The sequence below is a fragment of the Calonectris borealis genome, chromosome 1 (genome assembly GCF_964195595.1).
Source record: "Calonectris borealis chromosome 1, bCalBor7.hap1.2, whole genome shotgun sequence".
Lineage (NCBI taxonomy): Eukaryota > Metazoa > Chordata > Aves > Procellariiformes > Procellariidae > Calonectris > Calonectris borealis.
In genome coordinates, this window is record NC_134312.1 from 56,753,287 (window position 1) to 56,766,414 (window position 13,128).

Sequence of the window (13,128 nt, forward strand, 5' to 3'; positions counted from 1 at the left end):
GAGCCTTTGAGCACCATCGACAGGAGTAACTATTCTGTCCTGTCTGGAAGTTAGATCATACTATGTCATGATACTTGCACCATGCTACTGCTTTTGTTTGTTTTGTAATGCTATGTCCTAACAAAACTAAAATTGCTGTAAATGGTGGCTTTATCTTCTAAATACAGATTTTAATTAACATTACTTTGATTTCTACATTGTATCAAATTTGATATGAAGCCTCAAAGATGACCTGCTGAGTTAGCTTGTTGTTCTGTGCTCACCGTGTGAGCCAACTACCTTGTGGTAATATGTGAGGATGGAAATAGATCCTTTTGCTTTTGATTGCGTATTTGCTTCTGATTCCATATTCTTTGGGGACCAGTTTCTTCTGTAGGTTGGGAAATTTGATTCTGCTAAATTAACCATATCAAAGAATCTGTATTTGTCTGTCTCCACTAAGAGACCTATTTAATGCCTCGTAACATTGACTCATTAAAAGATCATACATGCAAATATTTCATCATCCTTTGAAACCATTTTTAAAAATTATTCCTATTTCATATTTCTCTTCCAACAGCAGCCTCCCAACAAAAAAGGACTATTGCCCTGTACCTGTTTTTTTGTTTCTAGTAGCCAAAACTAGTTAGCAGGCTTGTGTAAGCTGCATGTCATGTCAATGATTTTATATGACCCAAGAACATTTTGAGCTGTAGAAGCTTTGAAGAGTGTGATTTTATCAAGAAACAAGCCCTTCTTGTCCTGAGGGTGAGAGTCAGTTAATTTTCTCTATTCCTTTTCTTTTTGTGTTCTTAAATGACCAGTCGCTCCTTTTTCTGTACTTTTCAGCTGTACTTTTCTGTACTTTTAAAAGCTTCTGGGCATTTGAGAGCCTGAAGGCTTTTGGAAGTGCTAGATGGAAAAAAACAACCCTAGTATTATGTGACCCACATTACATCCTTGGTTTATTACTAACACATCTCCTGTGAAATATTTTGAAAGTTGTTGCTTTGGAGGTGAAGGATCTGGTCTGTTTTTAAGAATCTCTTGATAGAGGTTTTAGGTCTACATCGGGCAGAATTGTATTCCTGTTCTCACCTGTACCAATTTTTAATGCTCTCAAAAGCTTACTAAGAGGTTAAGAAAGAAAAAGTGGTCGTGAAAAAAGTTTCAAGTCCTCTATACTAGATCTGCCTTTGATGCAGCTGTATGGCTTTCTTGGTTGAACCTCCTGTTTGGCTTTACGCCTGCAATCGTCTCTGTTGGACAAGCACAGCTGGGTAAGGAGTTTATCAGTGTTCTCCAGACTGGTATGAGACACTTGCCCATCTCAGCATATTGTGGCAGAACATGCTGATTTCTGCAGTGCTGCTAAGAAATCCACCTCCATCATTCATGTCACCTGCAATAGGGAACCGGTCCTGATCCTGGTTTTGTTTCCTGTTCAGGATCTGCTTCACACACCTCCTTTTTGGGTATAGGGAGAGTGATCCCAATCCTACTTCTCACAAGGAGAGGACCACAGCATGAATATAAATAAGTGGCTTTTGCCTCTAGTGTGAAAGGTTCTTGTAACAGTTTAAGAGACCAAAAGAAATTATCTTTCTATTCTTTACCTTCCCAAACTCCATTTTCTCTGTAGTATGGTTGCTAAGGAAGAGATGAGGAAACTGCCTGCATTTTAATAGCAGCCATTGTTGCTGCAGTAGAGAAAAGAGGTAGTGGAATGTGAGATAGTCTCAAACAGTAAAGAAATAAACTTCTGCTTAACTGTCCCTTTGCCCAGGCTTGCTCCAAGCTATTCTTTAAAATGCATTGAGATGAATAGAACCGTATGGCTTTCCAACAACAGTGAATGCTTGCAAATCGTGGGGATCAACAGTGTACCTGCTGCTTCTCCTTCACCTGACAGAGGGGTGAATTTTTGGCATCCCTTTCCCAGGGTAGCAAACTGTCATATAATCCCTGCAGTTTGGGTGTCATTTACAGTCTGCTTCACTTAAATGCTTCTCTGTTAACTGCATAGTCTGCTTAAATGCAAAGCCAGTGTGTATTCCCCATCAGCAGTTAGTGGATTAAAATGCTGTTAGGCTCAGAAAATTGCCTTTAAAAAAGGCCCAAAAAGTTGGCTTTTCTTTGTTGGTAACCCCCATGCTAGCACATTCGATGTGATGGGGCAGGGGGGTGTTGTCAACAGCACCAGAAAAACACAGCTCTGGGGGAAAAAAAGTCATCTACCTCAGCAATTTGCGTTATTTTCAAAATTAATTTTGACCATTGTATACGTACTCATTGATCACAAGCTATCATAGCTGAATTTTTCTTATAGGTTCTTGTGGATACTACAAAAAATTTGGTAATACGAACCACCCTTTGCTGCTTCTGTACAGAAAAGTGTTGCAACTGGAGTTTAGCAGATGCTGCTCTTTCTGGTGTATGAACCAGAATCTAATCTGGCTTCCCGTTGAAGCATGAAAGAGCTAATGCAAGTCAACATTTGTTTTGTAAGCAGGCACTGCTGAAAAATGCTCAGAGACCATTTTCGATGTGAGGGAAAGGTTTTCTCACCACATCTCCAAGGGACTGAATTCAGTCATAAATGTAGGATATAACCTCCACTGAAAACAACGGCTGATGTGCTGCATATTCCAAAGCTGAATTTGGCATTGGCTGCTGGTCAAATGTGACCAATCAGAAACTAGGAAAAAAATTATCTTCTCGATGTAATTAGAATGGCTGCTGCTGGCTAAGTAGTAAGTGGAAAGGTGGCTTCACCCTTCAAAGCAGTAGTTACATGGCACTGTGATGTTTAAGGTAGAGGCCCCAGTTCTGCACAAACAGCTGTGATGATTTTGTTCAGCAAATATCCCGTGTTGTCAAAGTCATCTTTTATCGTTGCATATTATAATTAATTTGGTTGCATGTAGGCTGTTGGTTTAATCTAACGGTGGTGTACACATTGTACTGAATAATTGAAAAATATGTGTGGGCTGCAGATGGTGGCCTAGTGCCACGTTTCCTTAGGCTGTGGTCTCTGACCCTCACAAAGTAAACCCAGTCAGTCCTACTCAGTACTAGGCCAGTGAAAATTCTCCTAAAAAATCTTCATTGCTGCTGAAAGGTAGAGATGTTGATGAACTAACTGGCCCGTTTCCATCCCAGCTCGTGCTGTATTAATGCTTTCTTGCGAGTTAAGTGGATGCTGTAGCACAAGGCTTTCAAATGAGGTGTGCAGAGGTGCTGAACAGCATACAAATAAATGACCATGGACCCTTATGAGCATTAAAGTGCATAGTTTGCTTTTTACTGCTTTTACTTACGCTTGCACTTTCCTCAGCTTAGATAATGAAGTTAGGCTAATTTCACTTGTTCTTCGGTAGTTTCTCTTTCTAATCACATGGCTTATTGATTGGGTTGCAAGGATGAATTTTTCTATCAGGCAAACTGCTTTCACTGAATTTACAAAATCGATAAATCATGTCTGTAAGCGTACAGCCTGTCTAGTTAATATGTGGTTTCTGTCTTGCGCTCTTCCTTTTTGCACAGGTATCCTAGCCTGAATTCCAGGGAGTTCTGCCTCCCTCGGCCCCTCTATAGGGTTTCGTTTGGCTATAGCAGCCTTCCTCCCTTTCTGTTCTGTGCTGCTGCTCCTGCTTTCTGTTGTAATCCACTATATGTCTGTGCTTAATCATTACCTTGGTTGGGTGACCTTCAGTATCACTTGGGATTCCTTAGAATAAAAGGTTTTGTAGAAATGTGAACACAGAGTCCCTTTGGCAGTAAGTCGGTATTCAACATAACCTGCACAGGGCCTTACCACAAGCTGCAGTTCAGAGCTGTGTGCTTCTCTTCACTAGTTCTCAAAAAACAGGAAATGCAGAATATTTTTTTAATTTGTTGTCATAAACGTGTCCTGATATGTGACATAGTCTCGGAGATTTTTTTTTTTGAGATGCAGAGGCTGCAGTCTAGTTTCTGTGGTAGTTCTAGTCAAACTATTAAACATGAAGTGTGGTTTAGAAATAGAAGGGCTTTCTGTATGTGTAAGGGCAGGCACACTGTTGCAGATTTAGATGACGAGCTGCAAAAAACACCTTAGCTCATCATAAATATTTGTTATTGCTACTGCTTACTACTAATGCAGTAGCATTGTACTATGACTAGAGTTGAAAGTGTCTTGAAAGTGTCCATATGGGTGCAGCCTCTGTATATTAAGCATATACTGCTCTGAGCTGCCACCAGCCATGAGGAGGCAGGAGTAAGCTCTGGTCTTGGAGTATGCCTGTAGGTTCCCTGTTAAGGCAGTTCTATGGTAAGATGAACAAAAATAATCATGACTGGCTGTATTTCACTAACAGTGTAACTGTTGATAGTAGCTGTATCAGTGTTATTTGTCTCTTAGTACACCCCCACCTCCCCCTCCAATTCTTCTCTACCCCTCCTCTTAAACTGCTGGCAGCAGTCCTCTACACCATCTCCCAGATTTCTCTGGAATGTTTTACTAATTCTTGGAACAGTTCATTAGACATATAAAGACCTTGTTCAAACTTTAACAATATTTCAGAATTTTTCATACTTGTGAAATAAATAAATTATGCCCATTTTCGGGTGGGAAAATCAGATAAGCATACAAAGCCCACAAAATGTTGCATAGACTGTGACACAAGTTGAATGAAAGAGATGGGTAGAAGGGTACCAGTATGGAGCTTATTATCTAGCCAGCAGAGATTCTCTCTCCTTTATATGACCTGATTTATTCCTAATTTGAAAATTAATTTAAAGGTTAAGTAGAGGGTTAAAGGAAACAGAAGATTGTTGGTTTGTGATTGAAAGACTTACACTCCAGTCTGTCTTTAAGTAACTTTGAATTTCTCTGGTCATTCTAGACCTTTGGCTGAGCTCCATGTACAACAGCCTTGGATTGGCTCTTGGGACATCTGTTAATCTATATATAGGATTCACACACTTGCACATGTAAACAGGTGATCTCCTAAATATATGAAATGGTGTTGGGAACTCCAAGTACATATTTAAGCCAAAATGAATTCAGGAGTGAACTGAAGACACCCTTTTTGCCCTCCTCCCCGCCACAAAAATAAGCTGTATTGGAAAAAAAGTGCATTATGTGCTGATTATAACTTGTGGTTAATATGTATGTATATACATTCATAAATCCCAGGAATTACTTAGTGCCTATTAAAAGTATCCTGAAAATGACCTTTTTCCTATTTTCCAGTTTAGTCCTCTTGACAGTTGCTAGTTTCTTGCTGTGAGGGGACATAGTGTTTAAAAATAAAAGGTGCATATAATGGGTAGAGAAAAAGCGTAGTAGATGTTAACTGATATAGAAATTAGATATATTTAGGAAATTCATAAGGGAAGCTGAAGTCAGGAAGGGAATTTTAAGTCATTTGATGAAGTCTCTAGCTGTCTGGCTGAGACTGATTTCTAATAAATCTGGGAACGGCAGGGAGACTTCAGAAAAGCGAAAGACCAGTAACATTTTGCATCACTACTGAAAAAGGGTGAGTGAGTAAAGAGTGGCTAATCTGGTATCAGTTCCAGGAAAAAACTATGGAAAATTTGATAAAAGAATTTAGGTGGTATAAGAATAGCAGTATAATCACACTATTCAGCTTTTCAATTTGTGAAAACAGGTCTGTTCAAATGCGGTTTTTGTTGTTTGGATATGTGAAATTTGGTTGCTAGGGGTTTTGTCTCGGTGTAATAGACTTTTATAAGGTCTTTATCTTAGTAGTGTGGTACATTTTGGTTTTAAAAAGTATCTTTGAATTTAATGAAGTACTGCTTAAGTGGGTTGACAACTGACTGTAATCAAAGAAAGCAGAAAAGCATTTCTAGTTGGGATCAGCCCAGTGGGGTCTGGAAACAAATGCAAGATGGTAACAGTGTGAACGGAACAAAGGTTAATGGAGGCATAAATAGTGACATTAAAAAAATGGTTTAGATCATTTAGGCAAACTGAGACAGTTGGGCAAAATGTGCATAAATACAGGTGAGGGTAGAGTTATGCACCAAGGAGCAAAAAATGCCAGACGGACCTGTGTGGGGGTTTGTTGCTGAAAATCCCTAACTCTGGCGGGTGAAAGCTAAATAGTAGGTATAGTTGGAAATGGGAAGGAAAGTAGATGGTCCTAGCAAGTAAATAGCAAAGTGGCAAAAAGAGCTAACATACATTGCTAGCTGTGTAAGTGGGAAGACATGAGTAATAATGAGATTATCTGCACTTAAAGCTGTGGAGATGGACCTGATGCTATAGGTCTGTGCCTTGCCTGTATACATTTAGTGAGATGTGCTAATTTAGGGTATGGAAATGAGTCCCTGAAACGGCTAACTAGTGGAAATAATGCCACATAGTGAGAGATTTAATGTGCCGTTACCTAATGGGGCTGAAATCACTTAGTGGCATACTGCTGCTGAAAGGATGAAGTCTCACTCCCACCTTATGTTAGTGTTAGCAAATACCTGGCTATACAGTCGTCCTCTTCGACTCACTAATCAGACAGAAAACAATTCTCCGTTTTGGTTGGGCTGTGGTCTCTGTCACGTCAGTGAGTCCAGCCACCAGTCAGGGGAACACGAGAGATCATGTGGGGAGTGGGAGATTTGACTCCCATTGCAGAAAGCTGTTAGATCAGGTGCTCGTGTAGATGTGTCATCACCTGATTCGGCTTTTGATCACCTCAAAATGAATCCGGCACACGAAGAGCTCTGTGAACAGGCCAGCCGTGAGACTGTATTAGCCCTCACGCTAGCACAGAAGTAAAAGCGTGATTGCATGCTGGGTGGGAGGAAGAGTCTGGGACTACCACTTCTGTTTGCAGTTTCACGGCCAAACAAAGGGCCTGTTCCTTATCCTTTGCGTTCCGTCCTCCTCGCTCTGACTCTTGGCTGATCCCACACAGAATTAGCATGGTACTCTGTACACCCTCCCTCCCTCTCTCCCTTCCCCATACTAAAGGAAGTCGTTTCCTGCCCAGCATGCATATATTAAGAAATCCGACCTCGGCTTAAGAAACAGAAGAGAGGTAACTTGGTTGCACACTGTGTACAGAAGTACTTCCACAGGTAGGAAATACATTCTCACTGTCATAAACCTTTCAAAGAAAGGTACATCAAGAGCCAAGGGAAGTGGAAGCTAGACAAATCCAAGCAAAAATTTAAGTGTGCATTTAAGTGAGGGTGATTAGCCGCTGTGCAAACAACCAAGGAAGAGATGGATCTCTTGTTAACTTCATATGAAGACCAGAACCCTTATTGGAAGATGTATCTTAGTCAAATGCAAACTGCAAATAGGAGGTTGAAAGAAGCAGGTAAAATGTGATAATGTGTGTAAGTAGATGAAGTGGTATCTTCCCCTTAAATTTTTTGATCCCTACTTTAGGGAGTGTGCAGCATAAATTTGGAGATAATGTATGAAATGAATGTATTGGACAAGAAAAGTCCTTGAGAAAGGAAGCATAAGGGTTCTAATGAGATTGTATAGTTGGACTGTAGAATAGTTTTGCTGTCTGGTGGTTCCACTACGTTTGTGTGGACTTCTCTTATGTGGGCTATACAACGGACATAAGCTTGACAGAGACATTGAAATGAAAACAGGGAAGATGCCATGCCATTCATTCTATAATATTTTATGTTGAGTATACTTAGGAGGTTGGGCTTGATTGCAGACAGGATTCAGTATCTATTGATGTTCACTCAGGTTGTCCTAAATTGATGTACGTGTGCGTGCGTGCATGTGCATATGTGTGTGCACACGCGCATGTGATTTTTTTCTTCGGTTTTGCAAAGTCCCTTTTGTATGGAAGCTGTCTTTGACTGTTTGTAAGAACAATCTCTAGAATATTGCTTTGATTGTGTAGTTTAAAGGGAAACTGCTGTTATAATCTAAATGTTGAAATTATGACTATTCCAGAGATTTGCATTAGAAAAAAAAAATAATTGTATTTCACACAGGTAATGCATATGTTCTATTACTCTAAAATAAGTAGGAAAAATTCTAGCAATAAAGGATTCCTTTTGCTGTGGAACAAGGACACTTCTAGATATATCCATGATATTTCACTTTCATGAGATGTTTCTGAAGGTGAATTTCTGAGTTGAGGAAAGAAATCAGCCTTGTAATTTAGAGTAATGACCAATAATTTTGTCATATCAATTTAATCTACACATGGTAATTAGAGTTTTCAGGAGTCATTAGCAGCTGGGGTGTCACTCTGTTTATGGGAGGACTATCAGCCGATGTTTCTCTTTGTTTGTTTTTTAATATTAATGGTTTGGAAAGAAGTTAGTGCTCTAGAAAGAATTGAGAAACAGGCCTGGCTTTGCGGATTTTTATCACCCTGCCAAGACCCTGTGCAACTTCCTCTCCCTGTTGCCCACAGCAGAATACGGAAACCTGACTGCTGCAGGCCACTTCTGCAATTGCAGTGGTGCAGGGGAGCAGGGTTGGAAGGGGATCTTTCTGTTCTGCTGCTCACTAGCGCCTTGGCATCTAAAGGAGAAAACAAGATGCGTTTGAAAATGTCTCTTCAGTTGTTTCTTGCACTGATGGGTTTCCTTCTCTTCCCTCTCTCTGCTGTCGTGCAGTGCTGCAGTTGAAGCTCCAGCAGCGACGCACACGGGAGGAGCTGGTGAGCCAAGGGATCATGCCGCGTAAGTATCACTTAAGCTCTTTGTCTTTGTGTTTTTATGCATGTTTTTGAGTGGAGAATGGTTTCACATATGATTTGAAAGATCAGATTCTCTGTTTCTGGATGAAAAACATCATACATAAGAGCCCCACCCTGTCCCGCCCAACTTGGTCCTTCTGAAGTGTTGGTACTCTAGGTATGGGGCCACCTCTGATACTGAGCAAAAGAATAATGGCTCCAAGCGTAACTGTACTCCAAAACAATGTTTATATTTGATCACAGTGGAGAAGAGTCTTCTGGAGAACTTGCTATGTTAAAAGTGCCTTATATACTTCACACACACTGGTAATCGCTCTTTTAACAGGCTTCCTGCCTCTGCAGTTTCTGTTCTTGTTTGTTAGCTCCCCAGACCTCTGAGGCAGTTGTAACTTTGTATGTACATATTCCATAAACCCAGTGAAAACAGGCAGCGCATACAAGATGTTAACCAACAAGGGGCCATGTTTTATGTTTGTAGCTAGAAAACATAGCTAAAAACATAGCTCGAAAGAGCCCTATGGGCATCAGCCAGTTCCCTTCCTGCAGGGGAAGGCAAAATCTGCAGAGCCAAAGAACTTTTACTTGTCTGGGTGGACACATAGGATATACCCTAATCCCAAGCTTTAATAAATTCACTGTCAGGTTAGTGTTGGAGAAGGTATTTTTTTGTTTTGTTCCCCTCCTTCAAAAGGGGAAAAGAAAATGCAAAAAGATACCTGACAAATAGTTTTGTCATGCTTTGGTACCTCCGAACTAGATGACTTATAGGTAACAACTTGAAGGAAGACCAAAGAGCAAGTGTTTTATTTTTGAGGTTGTCTCAGTTTCACTTAACAGCTTTAGTAAAAGGCAATGGATCAGGTATACGTTTTCTTCTTTCAAAAACTTTCCCCCTCCCCCGTTTCACAAACCTTATTTGAAGACAGTGTAGTAATGAGGAGTTTCTCATTCCTTCTATTTCTGGGATGCACACTGTAATATGACACAGTGATGTGACTTAGACTTTGCTAAAGGCGTAAGGTTAGGCTGTCAGCTCTCTCTCTGAATGAAGAGAACCTGTCAGCAGCACTGTCAGCTGAAGTGGCTCTCTGGAAGGTAGTGACATGCTCAAGATGTTTCCTGGCACTACTTAAAATTCTGTTACCAAATCAAAAAGGAAAGATTGTCCTATATAGTACATCATGCCTGTCCTCTGATTTTTACCTGAGGAACTCGTATACGTGCTTCTACAGAATACACTTACTTGCTTTTGGATGAAAGTGTCCCAGTGACTGTGCCCTTTTACTAGTGCTTCCCAGAAGAAGACGTTCCTGACTCCTTTGTGGTCTCCTGCTTTAGGTGGATATGTATGCAAACACTGTATTAAGTTATGTTCAGTACTGGCTTTCTTCAAAATGTGGCTGGCTAAACTTGTGATTCCTGAGAAGGGTCTGTTTTACGGGCCCTTTGAAAATGAGGCCTTTGCAAGTAATTCAAGTAAGGCACCCAGAGTAATTAGACAGTCTTAAACTTGCTTAAAATATAGCCTAAATAACTAGTCTTTGCAGGCTTGTGCCCTTCGTTGCTTTATTTATGTCTCTTACATGCGAGTTTTATGACAGACCAAAGAAGAATGCTCAGTGAAATATCACTGTGAAAATATTGGTGACATATGAAAAGGTCCTTTCTGCAATGGAGAAAAACCACTTTAGCAGATCTGTTCTAAACATGATTTGAAATTAGTTCCCTTCAGGTCATGGTATCATTTACCCATACCCGCCAACTGGAAATAACCACACATAGGGGAATGTTTAAAACATTATTTGCCTGGGCCATTTTTAATGAGAAGATCAGATGTGAGATAAATTGTGATACTTAAAGCAAAAGTTCCATTTTTAACCTGAGAAGTACAAAGGATGTCTAGGGGCTGTGTTCCTCCTGAAGGCGTCTCAGACCCATGACAGCTTTGCTTCTACTTTCATCAGTTCAGAATAGACATTTTTACTTACTACTGGGAATGTGCAGGTATCCTGTATTCTTTCATCTCTCTGCCCTGTACCCCCTGTCTGTGAAAACATTTAGGTACTTAATCTTGTTGCTGTGTCATCTAGTACTAAACATGGCTATACTGGGCCCCATGTCTCCCTCTTGAGTTTGTTAGTCAGGAACCAAGCCCCACACAGCCCTTTATGATGATTTAACAAAAAAATAAAAGTAAGAATCCAGAGGATGGTTTGGTGCTGAATGAAATGAGCTGAAGTGCTCTTTCCATGTGAAATGCTGGTTGGCTTCTAGCCTTTATTTTTCATCTGGAGAGCTTTAACACTCTTGAAAGAATTGTGGTAGTTGCAGTTGTATCTACATTAGCTTGCGTCAGGAAGGTGCTTTTGAAGTGAAGCTCCTGATTGTACCTGCCTAGTGTACCTTGCTTTGCACCATGAAATGAAGTTTCAGAGTTGGATTAAATTGGGATGAAAGTAAACTGGAAAATATTCTACCTACAGCTTATATGCATTCAGTCCATGGGACCAGACTACAGCTTGTCTGGCACAACACCTCCCGTTTCACCTTCACATACGGAGCGTGGATGTCAGTTCCTCAGCATTGACTGTTATTCTGTGCTGATTTGGTCTTAGTATGCTATTCTACATGTTCATTTAGATTAGCCTTTAATACAGATTAGTTCCTGGATCTTGTAGCTAAACAGGCATGCAAAAATCCGTGAAACAAGTATGAGAGGAGTGAAAGTTTTTATTTTACATTAAAAGCTGTCTAGCTCACTTTGGTACCATTGATTCTCCTGACTGCAATATAAGTCTTCCGTGGTGTTTAGATTCAGCTTGGTGCCCTAAATGAGAAATTGTATTTCAGGCTTCCATCAACACGGGGTTTTTGGACACTAAATCTGAGGAATGGGAGAAGACGCATTGGTGTCCCATTAAAGTGAGAGTGAGAGTCACATCACTTCTGCTTTGCTTGTTCAGAACAGAGCTGGGAATTGCTTACTTTGTTCCCATGTGGAATTTTGTTTATATGGTAGAGAGAAAAGGCAAATGTTTCAACATTTTTTTACCAAGTACACTTAATCTCGCTTGAATAACCTTTCCAACCCACCAGCCACCTACAGTAGGGCTATGCTTCACTAAAAGATTAGTGTAGTGTAGTAAGAAATAAAGCATTTATAAGCAGTGACAGAGGATTCAAAATAATTGGGTTTTATGCTTCATTAATTCTTCTTGCTTTTCTGTTATCGCTTTGTGTAACCTTTTACTAGTAGCAGGATTCATTAGTTGAAGATTAGAATTCTCAATTGCCCATAGAAAAGAGGTGGGAAGCAAGTCTTCATCTGCATCTGACATACCCGTGATTTGAGCTAGGAGGACTGTATCTAGAAACAAGGAGACCTGAGTTTTCATATTTATTCAGGTTTTGGCCTATTTTCTGACAGTGCAAATAGACAAGCTTTTTTGCTATTTGCATTTTTTTGTAGTTATGCAGAGGTGATTTTCATCTTCTCATCCTCAAAATGCAAGCTAAACAAAAACTGCTGTCTGTGCTCAACTCTTTGAACTCTGTCGTGCTGTAGAAGAACAGTCAGATGCTGTCAGTTTTTACAGTGTCGAATTATAAAGGTTACAGCTATTGTAAGGTTTTTTGGGGGAATATTAAACACCCAGTTTTCCACCTTTGAAGAGAATGTTTAAAACAGTAGCTAATGTGCATCTGAGTAGAAAGACATGTAGAAAGTATCTTTGACTAAAACAGCAAAAATTTTTAGGGGGAAGACATTTGGCAAATGTAGCAATACTCTGCTTTGCAAAATATGTTACGCTTTTTCTGTTTTGCAAGGTTTAAAGCTTCACGTGCCCATTGTTTTATCCATCGGGATCGGGATCTTTGGCTTCTGGCTACAAACACAGAATATAGGCAAGCATGCAAGGTTGTCATGTGGCAGAATCCTGCCGGAAAGCTATTGTTGTGACCATAAGATTCACCTAAGCAGGGGAAACAGAAGTGGAAAATCATTTCTGGGAATGTGCCTTGTGTTGCTCTATAGCACTGCTTTGTGAATATCTGAAAGACGACACAGGCAGCCTTTGAAAAGGGCATCATCTGGACTGAAAACTAGGAGCAGAGAATTTCCAGGAGCTTCTTTTTCACTTCAGTGCATTGGATGTTTGCCAGCTTTTGTGCCCACATCCAACTACTCTGACTGTATGTTTGCATTCCAGGATGCGATATATGCAGAATGCATGAATGTACGTAGAATCCAAACAGGATGGAGTTTGTGCTGTTTTTCTATTGTGATTGTTTTTACAGGCGCTGAGGTGTTCGCATGCTATAGGTGTGCGTTACCAACACTCCGATGCAGTTTTCTGCTTGGACATGCAGCCTCTTAGTTGCTTGAGTGTATTTTGGAATACAAGATTTGTGAATCTTGTGCTGATGGGTTTCAGACTCTCCTGAAGAAAGTGTA

The 13,128-nt window shown here is 40.3% G+C and overlaps 1 protein-coding gene across 5 annotated transcripts in view; it reads left to right on the plus strand.

The window, feature by feature from the left end:
• Window positions 1-13,128, plus strand: part of MRTFA (myocardin related transcription factor A) — a 100,747-nt gene that overhangs the window by 60,676 nt on the left and 26,943 nt on the right. For all 5 annotated transcript variants that reach the window (XM_075154399.1, XM_075154388.1, XM_075154409.1 and 2 more), the window contains one exon: window positions 8,590-8,655. In XM_075154399.1, the coding sequence (XP_075010500.1) occupies window positions 8,590-8,655 (66 nt within the window). The remainder of the gene's footprint in view (window positions 1-8,589; window positions 8,656-13,128) is intronic.